This window comes from Condylostylus longicornis, unplaced genomic scaffold (assembly GCF_029603195.1).
Source record: "Condylostylus longicornis isolate FDR11 unplaced genomic scaffold, ASM2960319v2 ptg000064l, whole genome shotgun sequence".
NCBI lineage: Eukaryota > Metazoa > Arthropoda > Insecta > Diptera > Dolichopodidae > Condylostylus > Condylostylus longicornis.
The window spans coordinates 1,117,548-1,131,040 of NW_026578032.1; the positions used below are offsets into that span (position 1 = coordinate 1,117,548).

At 19.3% G+C, this 13,493-nt stretch overlaps 1 protein-coding gene across 1 annotated transcript in view; it reads left to right on the forward strand.

The window, feature by feature from the left end:
- LOC129612220 (diacylglycerol kinase 1) overlaps positions 1 to 4,552 on the forward strand; it is a 204,505-nt gene extending 199,953 nt beyond the window's left edge. Inside the window, exon 20 of the mRNA XM_055525747.1 lies at positions 4,377 to 4,552. Coding sequence (XP_055381722.1) covers positions 4,377 to 4,466 — 90 coding nt within the window. The 3' untranslated portion in view covers positions 4,467 to 4,552. The remainder of the gene's footprint in view (positions 1 to 4,376) is intronic.
- The last annotated feature ends 8,941 nt before the right edge of the window (positions 4,553 to 13,493 follow it).

The window sequence follows — 13,493 nt, forward strand, 5'->3', positions numbered from 1 at the left end:
TCTATATTTGTAATACGAGTTTGTATAACAACATCAATACTTAAAGTGTTTCGCTTCAAAATTCGTTCTTGCTTCAATTTTTGGCTTCAAATTCTTTCTCTAAATTTTATTCGACACTAATTAAATTCAATTCGATTAATGCTAAATTGGAAAAATCGAAAAATAAGCTATAAAACGTATAGAATAATTAATTTCAAAATTTATATAGGAAATTTATCAAAAAACAATTATTATCGAGTAAAAAAAATTAAGAAAAAAGGACTCACTTTTCTAGATAAATAATGATATTCTCGGACTCTGTTAATCTTATCCGAAAATCTATATAATAGATTAATATTATATAATTATCTAATTTTAATTTATTTTCACCAGGATATAAAATGGATTTTTGTTTTCCAATTAAATTGTCTTCTATATTTAACAATTTCATTTTATTTTTCTATTTTGCAAAAAATTATTGTGTGGCAAAAGGAAGTGATTTTCTTTAATTCCAAGAATTTTCTTTTTTAAATTATATTTTTAACTAAAAAATTCCCTTTCACTTGATATTTTATTTACAAAAAGAAAACAAAATTTAAAATTTATGTAGTAGACAATTGTATGTATGGGTATATAAATAAATTGAATAACAAAAATGTAATAGAACAAATTCATGGTTTTCAGAATAGCACATTTTCCCTTAAATAATTTAAGTTAGAGCTTGTAAATGATCTGGATATGGTAATTTTTTAATTACCATATACATGTTTTCTTATATATTTAGGACGGACCTTGAAATTACAATTGTACGAACATTTTAATATTTTGAATAGCTATAAATTGAGGAGCAGGAACGATACCAGAATATTTTCTTCTACAAAATAATGTATATACTAATTTGTACTCGCTTCCCGCTTGAGATTTTAGTTTTTTAACTTGTACGATCTAAAAGTTTTGTGAACAGATTGACAGACAGATTAATACTAATTCGAAGTAAATTTTTTCTAATTTTATTTGAAATTCATTATTTTTAATTCTTAACTAATGCTATAATTTTATCCCTTCCATTCTATAATTGCAAATAGAAAATATAAGAGTAAAACCTTATTTCGTATATAACAATATATAAGCAATTAAAAAATTAATTTTGATAATTCTATCGCCCTTTTAATTTTATATAAACAGTTTTTTTTTTCATTTGTTAAATCTTTTTAAAATTAATTTTATTTTAAGACATTTAAGAATTAAAATGTTATAAATAATCTGTTTATTACCTTTTGGCTTACCTTTTTTTTATTTGCCTTCATTTGTATAATAAATGAGAAAGATAAAATTAAAAACAAGTAAAAACGTTTCAGTCGGTATAAACCGATTGCATTATACCCTGCACCTTTCGTTATTGTATATAGCAATTACTCGAACCTGTGAAATCATTCTATAGAAACTTCACGGACATGTCTGACCTATAATTGGACATATGACTGCCAAGTTTCATGAATCTGACTTTATTATTTTGCCGAATATAAAAAATTTGCTGTTGGAGTTATATGGCAGCCACCCGAACCGGTGCAGCTATTCCATTATAATTTTTAGAGCATGTGTAGGATATAATTGGACACATTTATACAAAATTATATATTTATAGCTTTATTAGGTTTTGAAATATTTAAAATAAACTCTTTGAGTTGTATGGCAGCTACCCGAATCCGTTGTCCGACTTAGTTCAATAACAATAGGGTTCGTCCTTGGCACAACAGAAAAAACTTGTGAAAGTTTAGTGTCGATTGCATTATTCGTTTTTGAGTTATCGTGCGATCGGAGGGACGGACGGACGGACGGACATGTCTAAATCGACGCAGAATTTTACGCTGAGCAAGAATATATATATATATGTCCATACCGCAGATGACTCCTTCAAGTAGTTAGAAACTCCACACCAAAGTTAATATACCCTTCACGAAGTGCAGGGTATAAAAAAACTATTAAAAAATTTTTTAATATAAATATTTTCTATAGCTGGTTTTTGTCCCCTACATATACTAGTGAATTCCCGTCGAAAATATTCAGGGATTCGACTTTTAAATATAAAAGAGTTAATGAAATTATAAATAAATTATAATTATTTAAATTGTACATTTAATTAAATGCTGTATTAAAATTAAATATCTCATTTAAATATTATTTGAAACTTCATTTAATAATTCAAATTAATATTATCTTTTAAAGTAGCGAACTCCCTTTAAAATTAAAATCTTTCGTTGTTTTGAAATGGTGGTCTGTTTAAAAACTTCTCACACTCTTAACAATATTTTTTTACTTTATTTTTTAAAATACATATTCGCATTTATGCATATAAAATCTTGTATAACAGAATTTTTATATAATAATAAAAATTTTTATTCAAGTTATAATTATGTAATATAATAGATAAGAAAATTAAATATTAAAATTATCTTCCAAAATTTATAATTATCTAAGTACTAGGTAATATTATATGTATATAATTTTATTCATATGCATTAATTATAACTGTTATAAGTAAGCAAATGTAACTAAGTAAATGAGGATAAAAAAAATGTACAAATATAACATTATAATAATCTCATTATGCTATCGGCATTAAACCTTTAACATAACTTTTAAATGTACGGTGAAAAAAATAGAAGAAGAAGAGAAAAAAAAACCAACTCAACTCTACCATTTTAATATTTTAATTGTAATTTTTTAAAATTGTAAATGTTAATTATTATTTTTTTTCTCCGGGAATTTAATACAGTTTACAAGTTATAATAATATGAAATAATATGTTAGGAATATATAAGGTTCGTGTACTTGTTATATTTTATGTTATATACAGTTCACATTTTTTGTGTTATACAGTCCACCTTTACTTATAATTGTGCCGTTGAATTATAAGTATAATTACGTGTTTTATCTTTAACTTAAATATTATGTATATCTCCTCATTATTATTGATCTCCAGGGATACGAATACGGGATACGAATACGGGATACGATTGAATCCGAGGAATAGATTCATCTTGCAATTACCCCAAATTCTATTTTAAATTTTTCCGATTCTATATGTTTTTTTTTTCTTACCTCCGAATTTCGCTGATTTCTTAGCTGTATCTATCAAAATGTTAATTGTACTTAACACTAGAAAAACCGGAATTTTATATATACCTATATTGCCCAAAAGCAATCAACATGACTGCATTGTGAAAGAATAACAGAATGTATAAATTTATTTAATTTAGAAATTTATTTAAAATTCATTTTTAATATTTTTTATATTATTTACAGTTAAATAACAAGTTATTAGTAAATATTTAGGGCGCTAAATTTAATAAAATAAACAATTTATTTAGAACAAATATCACTGTATTTCTAAAAATGTATATTATTGAGCCACTGCAAATTATCTAGTTAAAGCACATTCGAATCGACAATTTATCATATACTTGCATGCCATTATATAACCGGTCATCGAAATAATTGTTATTTCAATACGGAGCTGAAAACGGGTCATATATAAAAATTTACTCAGTTCAATAATAAGTTATTTGATTATTTTAAAATTTCACTAGCAGTCAAGATGACTGTTTTTGGGCAATATAGGTATAACACAATATATATACCGGAAATGAAGATTGGAATTGGGGGAGGGGGAGGAGGAGTGGTAACTACAATTATTAATGAACGCATTTTTATATTGTATAAAAAGTCATAAAATATTATAAAATTCATAATCATTGCATATATCATTTTTTTTTTTTGCTAATTAAAAAGCAGTCAAAATGACTTCCTTGAGCAATCTAGTGGTAATATTTTTAGAGTTCTTATATAGTATATGAAGAAATTTTAAAATTTTCACAATATTCTTATATGTCAATTATTTATAATTATTATTGAATTCATACTGGAATTAGAATCTTTCAAGATTGCATTGCAATTTGTATAATTATGTGTCAAGGGGGAAGTTAATTTTTTCGTATTCTAAAAAAAAAATTTGTTTCTTTCGTTAAATCAAAAGTTTAAGCATCAATTTCGAATAACATGCAATATTTTAAAGGGCCAAAAAAAAAATCATATATAAAAATTTTATCTAAATTAAATAAAAAAAAGGAGAAGAATATTTTTCTATAACCTTGATTATCCTTTATTTAAAATTCCTTTATTCTTTCTTGATTCTGTATTTTTTATTGTCTTCTTTTCTCTCTCTCTCTCTCTCTCTCTTTTCCTTTCAGCTGAATTTATTCTATTAATTCAACCTTTTTTCTATATTTTGTTTTTCTTCTGTTTTTCTTTTTTATTATTATTTTAATTTTTAGAAAGAATTTCTCTCTTATTTTTTTTTATTCTCTCATCTCTTCATTTTTTTTCTTTTATTTCAGATTAAAGTGACTCATAAAAATCAAGTACCAATGCTAATGGCACCACGTTCACAGAAAGGAAGAGGACTATTATGCTTTTTGCGTAGATAACTTTTAAAGACCAAAAATTACACCACCGTCCAATGTTAAAAAATTAACTTGCTTTTTTTTTTTTTGTTTTGTTCGTTTTTTTCTCTTATTTTTGTATTTTTTTTTTTGTTTCTCCACTTTTCTACACTTCAAATATTGAAAAAGAGAAAAAAAAAACAAAAATTAAAAATCTCTTGATTGTAAAATCAAGAAGAGCTACTTGTTATTGTTCCTGGTAATTTTACATAAGTAAGTGTGAATATTTTAGAAATTTAATTGTAAAAAAAAACAAAACAAAAAAAAAATTAAATAAATTGTAAAAATAAATTATAATTATTAATGATATTTCATATCTCTTTCAGAAAAAAAAAAACAACAAAAAAAAAAAACAATTAGAATTCTTTATTAAATAAAATTTAAAACACAAGAAAAAAGATATTTTTAGTATAAAATATTAATATATATTTCTAGTATATGTATATATAATTTTATAATAAATATATAGAATTTTGATATAAACATTAATATTTTATATTAAATTAAAAAATTTAAAATAGTACAGAATGTTTTCTAAATAAAATTATTAAAAACTTTTTTTACAAAATTTTTCAAAATTATTATTATAAAATTTAAATTTAATAAATAATTAAATTGTCATTTTAGTTTTTTGACATTTTATCTATTTGACAACAATTGATCGATTGACATTAAATTTTAACAATAAGTGAACAATAGTCATTTGTAACGTTTATAATGTAGCTTGAGTACTTGATTTGAAATCATCTCGAAACATAAGCTACATCAGTTTTACTATGTCTTCTTGAAAGTTCGAAAATGACGTTTAACTGTTCCATTTTAAGTTATTATTAACATTTCAATTCAAGTAATGACTTGAGTCCGGACATAATAAAATAGGTTTCGAGTTTTCACTTAAAGCTGCCATATAAACGTGGTAAATTAATATTTTATACTATGTATTTTTGTCACGATTTTATTCTTCCACAAGATTTGTTCAACAAAACATCTACCGATAAAATACTGGATAATGAAAGCTTATTCAAGTAGTTCAATTGTTGTTAAACTGTTTAATAATACAATAGGTATTTTAAAATTTTTATATTAAAATATCCACTTACATTATTGTATTTTTTTTATTAAATTAAAATTTTTAACCATAATTTAATTATGGTATTTATTTTATTTTATTTAAACCTATTAGTATAAATCATACATTAAATCTGTTGATTTTATATTAAATCTGTTAATATTACGCATAACAATATATTAAAGCGAAATGAAATCTTTATAAAATTTCTATTACGAAAAACGAAACCAGAACCCTTATTGTTCCTTTAATAACAATTCATTTATAATCTTTATAAACCATAATTTAAATATAGCTTGCAAATTCTGAAAATTTTAAATAATTTTCTTAACAATCACAATACATTTGAATATATTCTAATTTTAATTTGTGTGCTTAATTTAAAACAAACCAGGTTGTTCCTTGTTAGAAGTAATTAAAATTAAAATTTAATTCGCCTCCCCTCCCCCCTTAAAAAAAATCAATTTATTTTGATTAATTAAATAATGTCAATTAAATAATGTTAAATTTTATAAATAAATATACCTAAAAAATTATATTTTCCTTAAAAAACAAAAAAATAGAAAAACATTCTGTATTTACTAAATAATAATGAAATTGAATAAAAATCTTAAAATGTAAAACAAGAACCAAATAACTTGAATATTAAACTTAATATATTTTTATTTATATATATATACATATACATATTAATTTAATAAATTATATAATTATAAAAAAAAAAATTATATGTATATTAAATTGTATAATCTCTTATTTATTATAAATTTATTTAAAAAAACTAAAATTATATATAATATTAGAAAAAAAAACATTAAAAGAAAAATATTAAAAATAATACAAAAAAAAAAAAATAAAGAAATTAGAAGAAAATAGAAAAAAAAAATTCATAGTATTCTAAATTTAAGATTTAAATGTTTTAGATTTAATAAAAAAAATTAATTATTTTAAATAATAAATATTATATAATATAGAAATAAATTACATAATATTGTTATTTTTAATTATATTTTATTTATATTTTAAATTAAAATTAATAGAAATTTAATTAATATAAATTTTTTCTAGTACCTAGATATATGCAATTTCTCGAATTAATTTTTTTTTTATTATGATATTTTTTAAAAAAAAAAATTAAATAGCTCTAGATAACTATTGTCCTATTATCCTATTTTATTATAAAATTTGTTTCTTATTTTTTTAATTTTATTTACTTTAATTTATTTATTTATTTTTATAATTTTTTAATTCTTCATTAATATTTCATTTATTATTTTGTTATTTATTTTAAATTGAATTCAATTTTTGTTTTCTTTATTGTTTATTCTCTTTTATAAACTGCCAGATATCGAATATGAATTTTATAATTATATTAAAATAATTCTATTCAAATAATTTTTTTATTTTAAAATATTTAATTAATATTAATATATTAAATTCTTTAATTATTTATTTATGATTGTCTCTTAAATAATATGAAATAATAATGAATTAATCTTGATTTTACAATTTTGAATTTTTTTTTTTTAAAAGACTATAAATTTTCAATATTATACAAAAAGAAAAAAAAAATTATTTTAAATGCATTTTTATTACTATTTTTGAATATTTATAATTCAAAATCTATAATTTTCTATATTTTTGTTAATGTAATTAAATTAATAGTAATAGCTTTCTTATTTTATTTATTTATTTTTTTTTTTTTTTTTGCATTTATATATAATTCGATATATACAGAAAAATTGCAATATACATATTATATATTTTGATATTTTTATTATTTCAAAATAATTAATAAAATTTTTATAAATTTTTAAAATAATTACAATTTAGTATTATATCTTTTTAAAAGATTTCTAAAATCATCTATTTAAATTAAATTATAATAATCTAAAATCCTATTTAATTACTTAAATTTTTTATGCAACCAGTTTTAATTTACAAAATTTTTGTATCAATAAAAAATTATTATATATTTTTAGAGATTTGAGTTAAATAATTACATAAAATTAAATTTATAATATTTTATTTTGAATTTAATAAAAAATATTATTAATATAATTAAAATTAATAATATATTAATTGCAATCAATTGTATAAATATCTCGAATGTATTGAAAAAAAATTGTTATTTAAAAATTATAGATTCTATGATTAGAATACTAATTTAAAATCATTTATTTTTTAGTTTTCTTAAATAAAATCTCTTAATTTATTAATTTAATTACAAAAAAATTTTTAATATACTTATTCAGTTTTTAATAAAATTTTCTGAGTAGCTTGATAATATTTTTTTCAATAATATTATTTATTTATTTTAAGTTTATTTTTAAGAATAATTTTCATATTTAATTTATTATATTAATTTGTAATAAATAATATTATAAATTTTACTTTTAATTTACATTTATATATAATTAATTTATTTATTATATATATATTAAATATAAAATACATGTTTACATTATTCTAAATTTCTAATAATAAAATTAATTGCATTATCTAAGAGTTTACTAATATAATTTTAATTATTTTAAATTTTATATAATTCATTAATTGTAAAAATATTTATAAAACGAAAAAAAAAATTAAAAATTATTATGAAAATTAGATTAAAACAATAAATAAATAAATAAATAAATAAAAATATTTAAAATAAAAATTTTGATTTAATTTTTTTTTTTCTAATTTAGAATTTAATGTTTTTATTATTATTTTCTTGTACAAAATTTATGAAATAATGATGGTAAAGCTTTAAAAAAGTAATTTAAATAGAAAACAAAAAAAAAACAAAAAATAAAAAATTAAATATACTTAAATAATTTATGAAATATATGAAAATTACAATTACGTACGTACATATATATATATATATATATATATATAGAGATATATAGAGATATATCTTCGCAAAAAAAAAAAAAAAATGTGGTAGAACTTTGTAGAAACGAAAAAAAAAAAAACAGAAAATTATTGCATTTTTGCTGTGCTGAATATTTTTAATATCCGATTTAAAAATAATATTATATTCGTATTTAGTAGTAAATTCAATTTTAAAATTATATATTAACCAGACAACAAAAGACAACAAAAAAAAAAAAAGGAAAATAGAAATAGAAACATTAATTTAGTAAAATCTAGAAAATATTAAAATACATACGAAATTTATTTAATATCTATATTGACTGGAATATGATTAAATTTGTAAATCAGCTTAAAAAATATCGTGCGCAATTTTAAAATAATTCCTTATCTTAAAACAAAAATTCGGCATAATCTTGATTTAGGATTCTTATCTTTTCATCTTTTTGGTCATATTTTAGTATTGTATAAGTACTCTTAAAAATTAATTTTATGCAATCTATTCCTTTTTATATGAGTATTCTCTGATTTATCTAAAAATTGAAGAATATTTTTATGTGATTCATTAGAGAAACATATCCATTATCAAAATTTACCATCTGTGTTCCGTATTATATAATATGTACTTGAAAATTTATTGATAATCATGGTATATATTACTAATAAATCTCTTATATGCCGTCTGTGTGGGGTTATTCTCTTATAATCTGCTAATTGCGATTCCTTAATTCCCTGATCGCTTAAAACTTCTGCTATCCTGTATTACGAGTATACATACAGACACTTTTATTATTCCTAGAATTTTTCCTAATTTGAGAAATATTCGATTGAAAATTTTTTGATTTACTTTTTTTTTCCTGTTTGCATTTCTAATTTGTTCGAAATTATGCATTTATTTTATTTTCATCCTTGATGTAAATTCGATTAGAAACAAATATTTTATTTATAAATTTATGAATTTTACAATTTAATCCCTTTTATCAAGATTAATCTTTTGTTTTCTTTAAAGTTGACTTTATGAAATTTTTTAGGAATGATAACCTTAGTGTTGAATAATGGTTTGGTGTTGCTTTTATGCTGTTGCTAGAAATTAGTTCTTTGAAAATACTTTACGTTTTAATAATTATTAAACTGAATTCAATTTTTAAATTTTAAAAGTTTTATTCTTTAATTTAACATACTATTATATAGCATTTATGTTTAATATAAATTCTGCATTGACATTTTTTGTCAAATGTGACATAACTGGATGTTATCCAAATCAAAATGTTATAAGTACAATTTCTTGCATTTAAATTACCATACACAGTTTGTTTTAAAGTGAGCTTTACTTTTTTTTTTTTCCAAAAAATATTTTCGAATGCCGAAATACAAATATTTCAACAAATTTATTCATATTCAAAAACAGGAGTGTAAAAATTTGAGAAAATTGAAATAAGAGCGCATTTTTTTTTTTTTAATTTGTCAAACAATATCAGAAAACCCTTATAGGTCTATAACTTGATAATTTTTTTATTTTTTTGAATAATTTGCAATTTTTTAATAATAAATAAAATTTTTGTATAACTAACACCTAATTCCGGCAGAATTTTATTCTTACAATATTTATTCTAAAAATTTTATTATTCTTTTAACTTAAATACCAAAAACATTCCGCAATAGAAAAATAATAAAGCTAATATTCGGGAATAACCTTGATTCTTTCGAATAGTATTTAAAAAAATGCGCTTAGACTTATAAAAATCAAAAATAATATTCCACATATTAAAAGAAAATTAAAGAGTAAAAATACAATATGTGTCTATACTCTAATTAGAATTAGAATTTAGCTTTTATTTTAATTTTTAAATTTAGGTAAATTAAAAGTTCTTTTAAAAATACAAAATATATATTTTAAAATAAACAAAAAAAAAAAGAAAACATAATCTTACTAATTTATATCCAATATATAATATAAAACTGAATGTTTAAAAAATTAGAAAAGAAAATATATTAGATTATGTCATTGCAAAAAAAAAAAAAAAATAGGGATCAAACTTTTAGTAAATCATCTTATTTAACGAAATATTTATGTAGTCATTAATATATATTGAAATTTTTAAGTAGTAAATTTAGTAATTCTAATAAATTAATTAGTAATTCATAGTAGGTACTTGTGGTACGATACTTTTAGCTATATAAAATTAATATTGTTAATCATTATTTAATTAACGTTAAAATTAGAAATGTATAGTTATAATAAAAACTGATTCATGTTAGAATTAATATAAAAATATTATATAGATTAATATTTTAAAATCTGTCTATTTATTGCAAACAATTTATAATAGTTAATTTATTGTATAAATTTAGTAGTTAATTATTAGAAAATTTCTAAAACTTTATATTATTATAAAAACAAAATAAAATCAAAATTATTAAATAAATTACATAATTAAATATAAAAATAAATAATTGTACAGATAATGTAATTTACATAATATTATAAAAATATATTATGAAAACAAATAAAGAGCTTGTCTATAAATTATATGTTAAGTTATCCAAAACCGTTCTTCTTTTTCTTGATTTATAAATAAATTATAATTTCTTCCTTCTTTAATATTTTGTTTCCTACAAATCATGAATTAGTTCACTATTCTTTGGAATATATGTCAATTTTTGTTTAAATTAATTAAAATACTCGATTGTTGACAAAATTGTAAACACCATGTATTTTTTTCTTCTTATAGAAATTTCAAATTTAACATCAAAATAGAATTCAGAGTTGTATAAAACTTTATTTCTCCCACAATTCTTCAATTTTTAAACTTTCCTCCAACTAGAACTAAAAATATGACTTCCGTGCAAATTTCCTCCAAGAGATGTCACAAATGTATATGTGACACATTTTATAGACAAAAATCCTTAATGTTTTACACTAAAATTACAAAATTTTCCGAATATGTGTAATTTATCAAAAACTATATATAAATACAATAAAGATCAAAAAATATAATTATATTATAAAGTAAACTAATAAAATAAATAAAATAAAACTTTATTATTGCTCTTAAAGAGTTCTAAAAAAAAAAAAATAAATAAATTATGAGTGTATATTAATTTGTTAATAAATATTTAGTAACAAAAAATTTATTTTGTAAAAATGAAATTAAAAACAAAAGAAATAGTAAAGAAAAAAATATTTTTTAATTGTATACAAAAATACGTACGCATATGCAACTATACATATATATATTTTAATTATAATATACATACATACATACAAAATATATAATATATTTATATATTAATTAAATTATTTTTGGAATTTTATGTAAAATAATAATTATTTATTTAAAAATAAAAAATAAACTTTTTAAAATTATTTTAAATATCATTGGATTATTTACTTAAAAATATAAAATAATAGAAAAAAAATTAAATATATACATAGATTATATACATAAATTATATATTAAAATATATTATATATTACATAATATTAAATAGTATGTTTTTTTTTTTACCTTTCAAACTTCTATTGCCAACTTATCAATTCAAATTTATTTTTCGATGGTATAGCACAAAACTACTGTATATAAATTATATTTTAAATCATACAATAATACCAAAGTAAAATTAAAATAAATACATTATAAGCGTTCCCTTTTATTATTCACATTTACGCCTCTCTACACTCAAGTAAACCAGCCTATGTAAGAAGGTAGAGGACGAACATTTTTCTCCCAGTATAGATGACATCACATTTTGATATAGAAACTTTACGTCAAAAATTCTTCATATTTAAGTTTATAAGTTAGTTTTTTACTGTTGAAACATATAAAAATAGCGTTCCATTTGTTACATTCAGTGTATAACTATATATTTAATTAGTATTTGATATACTATAAATTATTTTACTAAAACACATACTATAAATTATGTACACAAGTTTATCTTATTTATTTATACGAATCCTGTTTTGTGTATGTAAATATGAATTTTTCTTAAAATTTTTCAAATTTTTTTCCGGCAATAATTTCACATCCTGTGTTTGAAATTTTTTTTTCTAGAAATCTGTACTAAAATAAAAGTTCAATATACTAGATTACTATTTATATTAATAAATTATTTTAATATTATTTATATTAATAAAAATTTATTAAGCATGTTATATAAGTATAGGTGTTTTCATAAACGCAGTATATCGTGACATATAGCGAAAACTGTGCTATACGTTGTGTTCATAACGAAAATATTGCTAACCTAATTTGTACATAAATCTGAAAAATTTTTCATAATGTAACGAAATTAGTATGAGTAGCGTCCGTTAAATCATATATACCGTTTTCATAGTTAATAATATATTACATATTCATCATGTTTTTGCAGTATTGCATTTTGCAGTTTATGAAAATGTCTTGTAATATATTTTTATTGTTACTATGTATGTATGCAAAAAAAAAAAACAAAACAATTATATACAACATTGGTGTTTCGTTATCAGCAAACTTTTGCTTATTTTTCTCAAAATAATTAATTAAAAAACATAATATTTTATATGTTATAAAATAATACATAAAAATTAATTAAATCGGTTATAGTTATAATTAAATGTTAAAATTAATTTAATTAAAATATATTTCGCTATTTTATAAAATAAAACATATCATTATCATTCATAATAAAATCAAAACAAAAAAAAAAAATAAAAATATTTAATTTTTTTTTTAAATTATTTCATTCAATGTAATTGTTTCTATTGAATTTAAATTAAAAATAAAATATTTGTCTTCATGTGAAAAGAAAAAATTAAAAGAAAAAAAAAAATTTTTTTTTTTTTTTTATTTTACAAGCAAAATAATCTTTGCTTCAGAAACACCACAGTAGAAGTTAACATTCGAATACTACATTTATATAATATACATTACTCGTATATATACATAATATTAAAATATATAATTTAATTTACAAAAAATAAATATTTTAAATTGATAAAAATTGTAAATTGAAATTTTAAAATAAAAGAAATAGAATATAATATACATAGAATGGGTATAGAAAATACAGAAAAATTTAAAAACTACAAAAATTTTAAA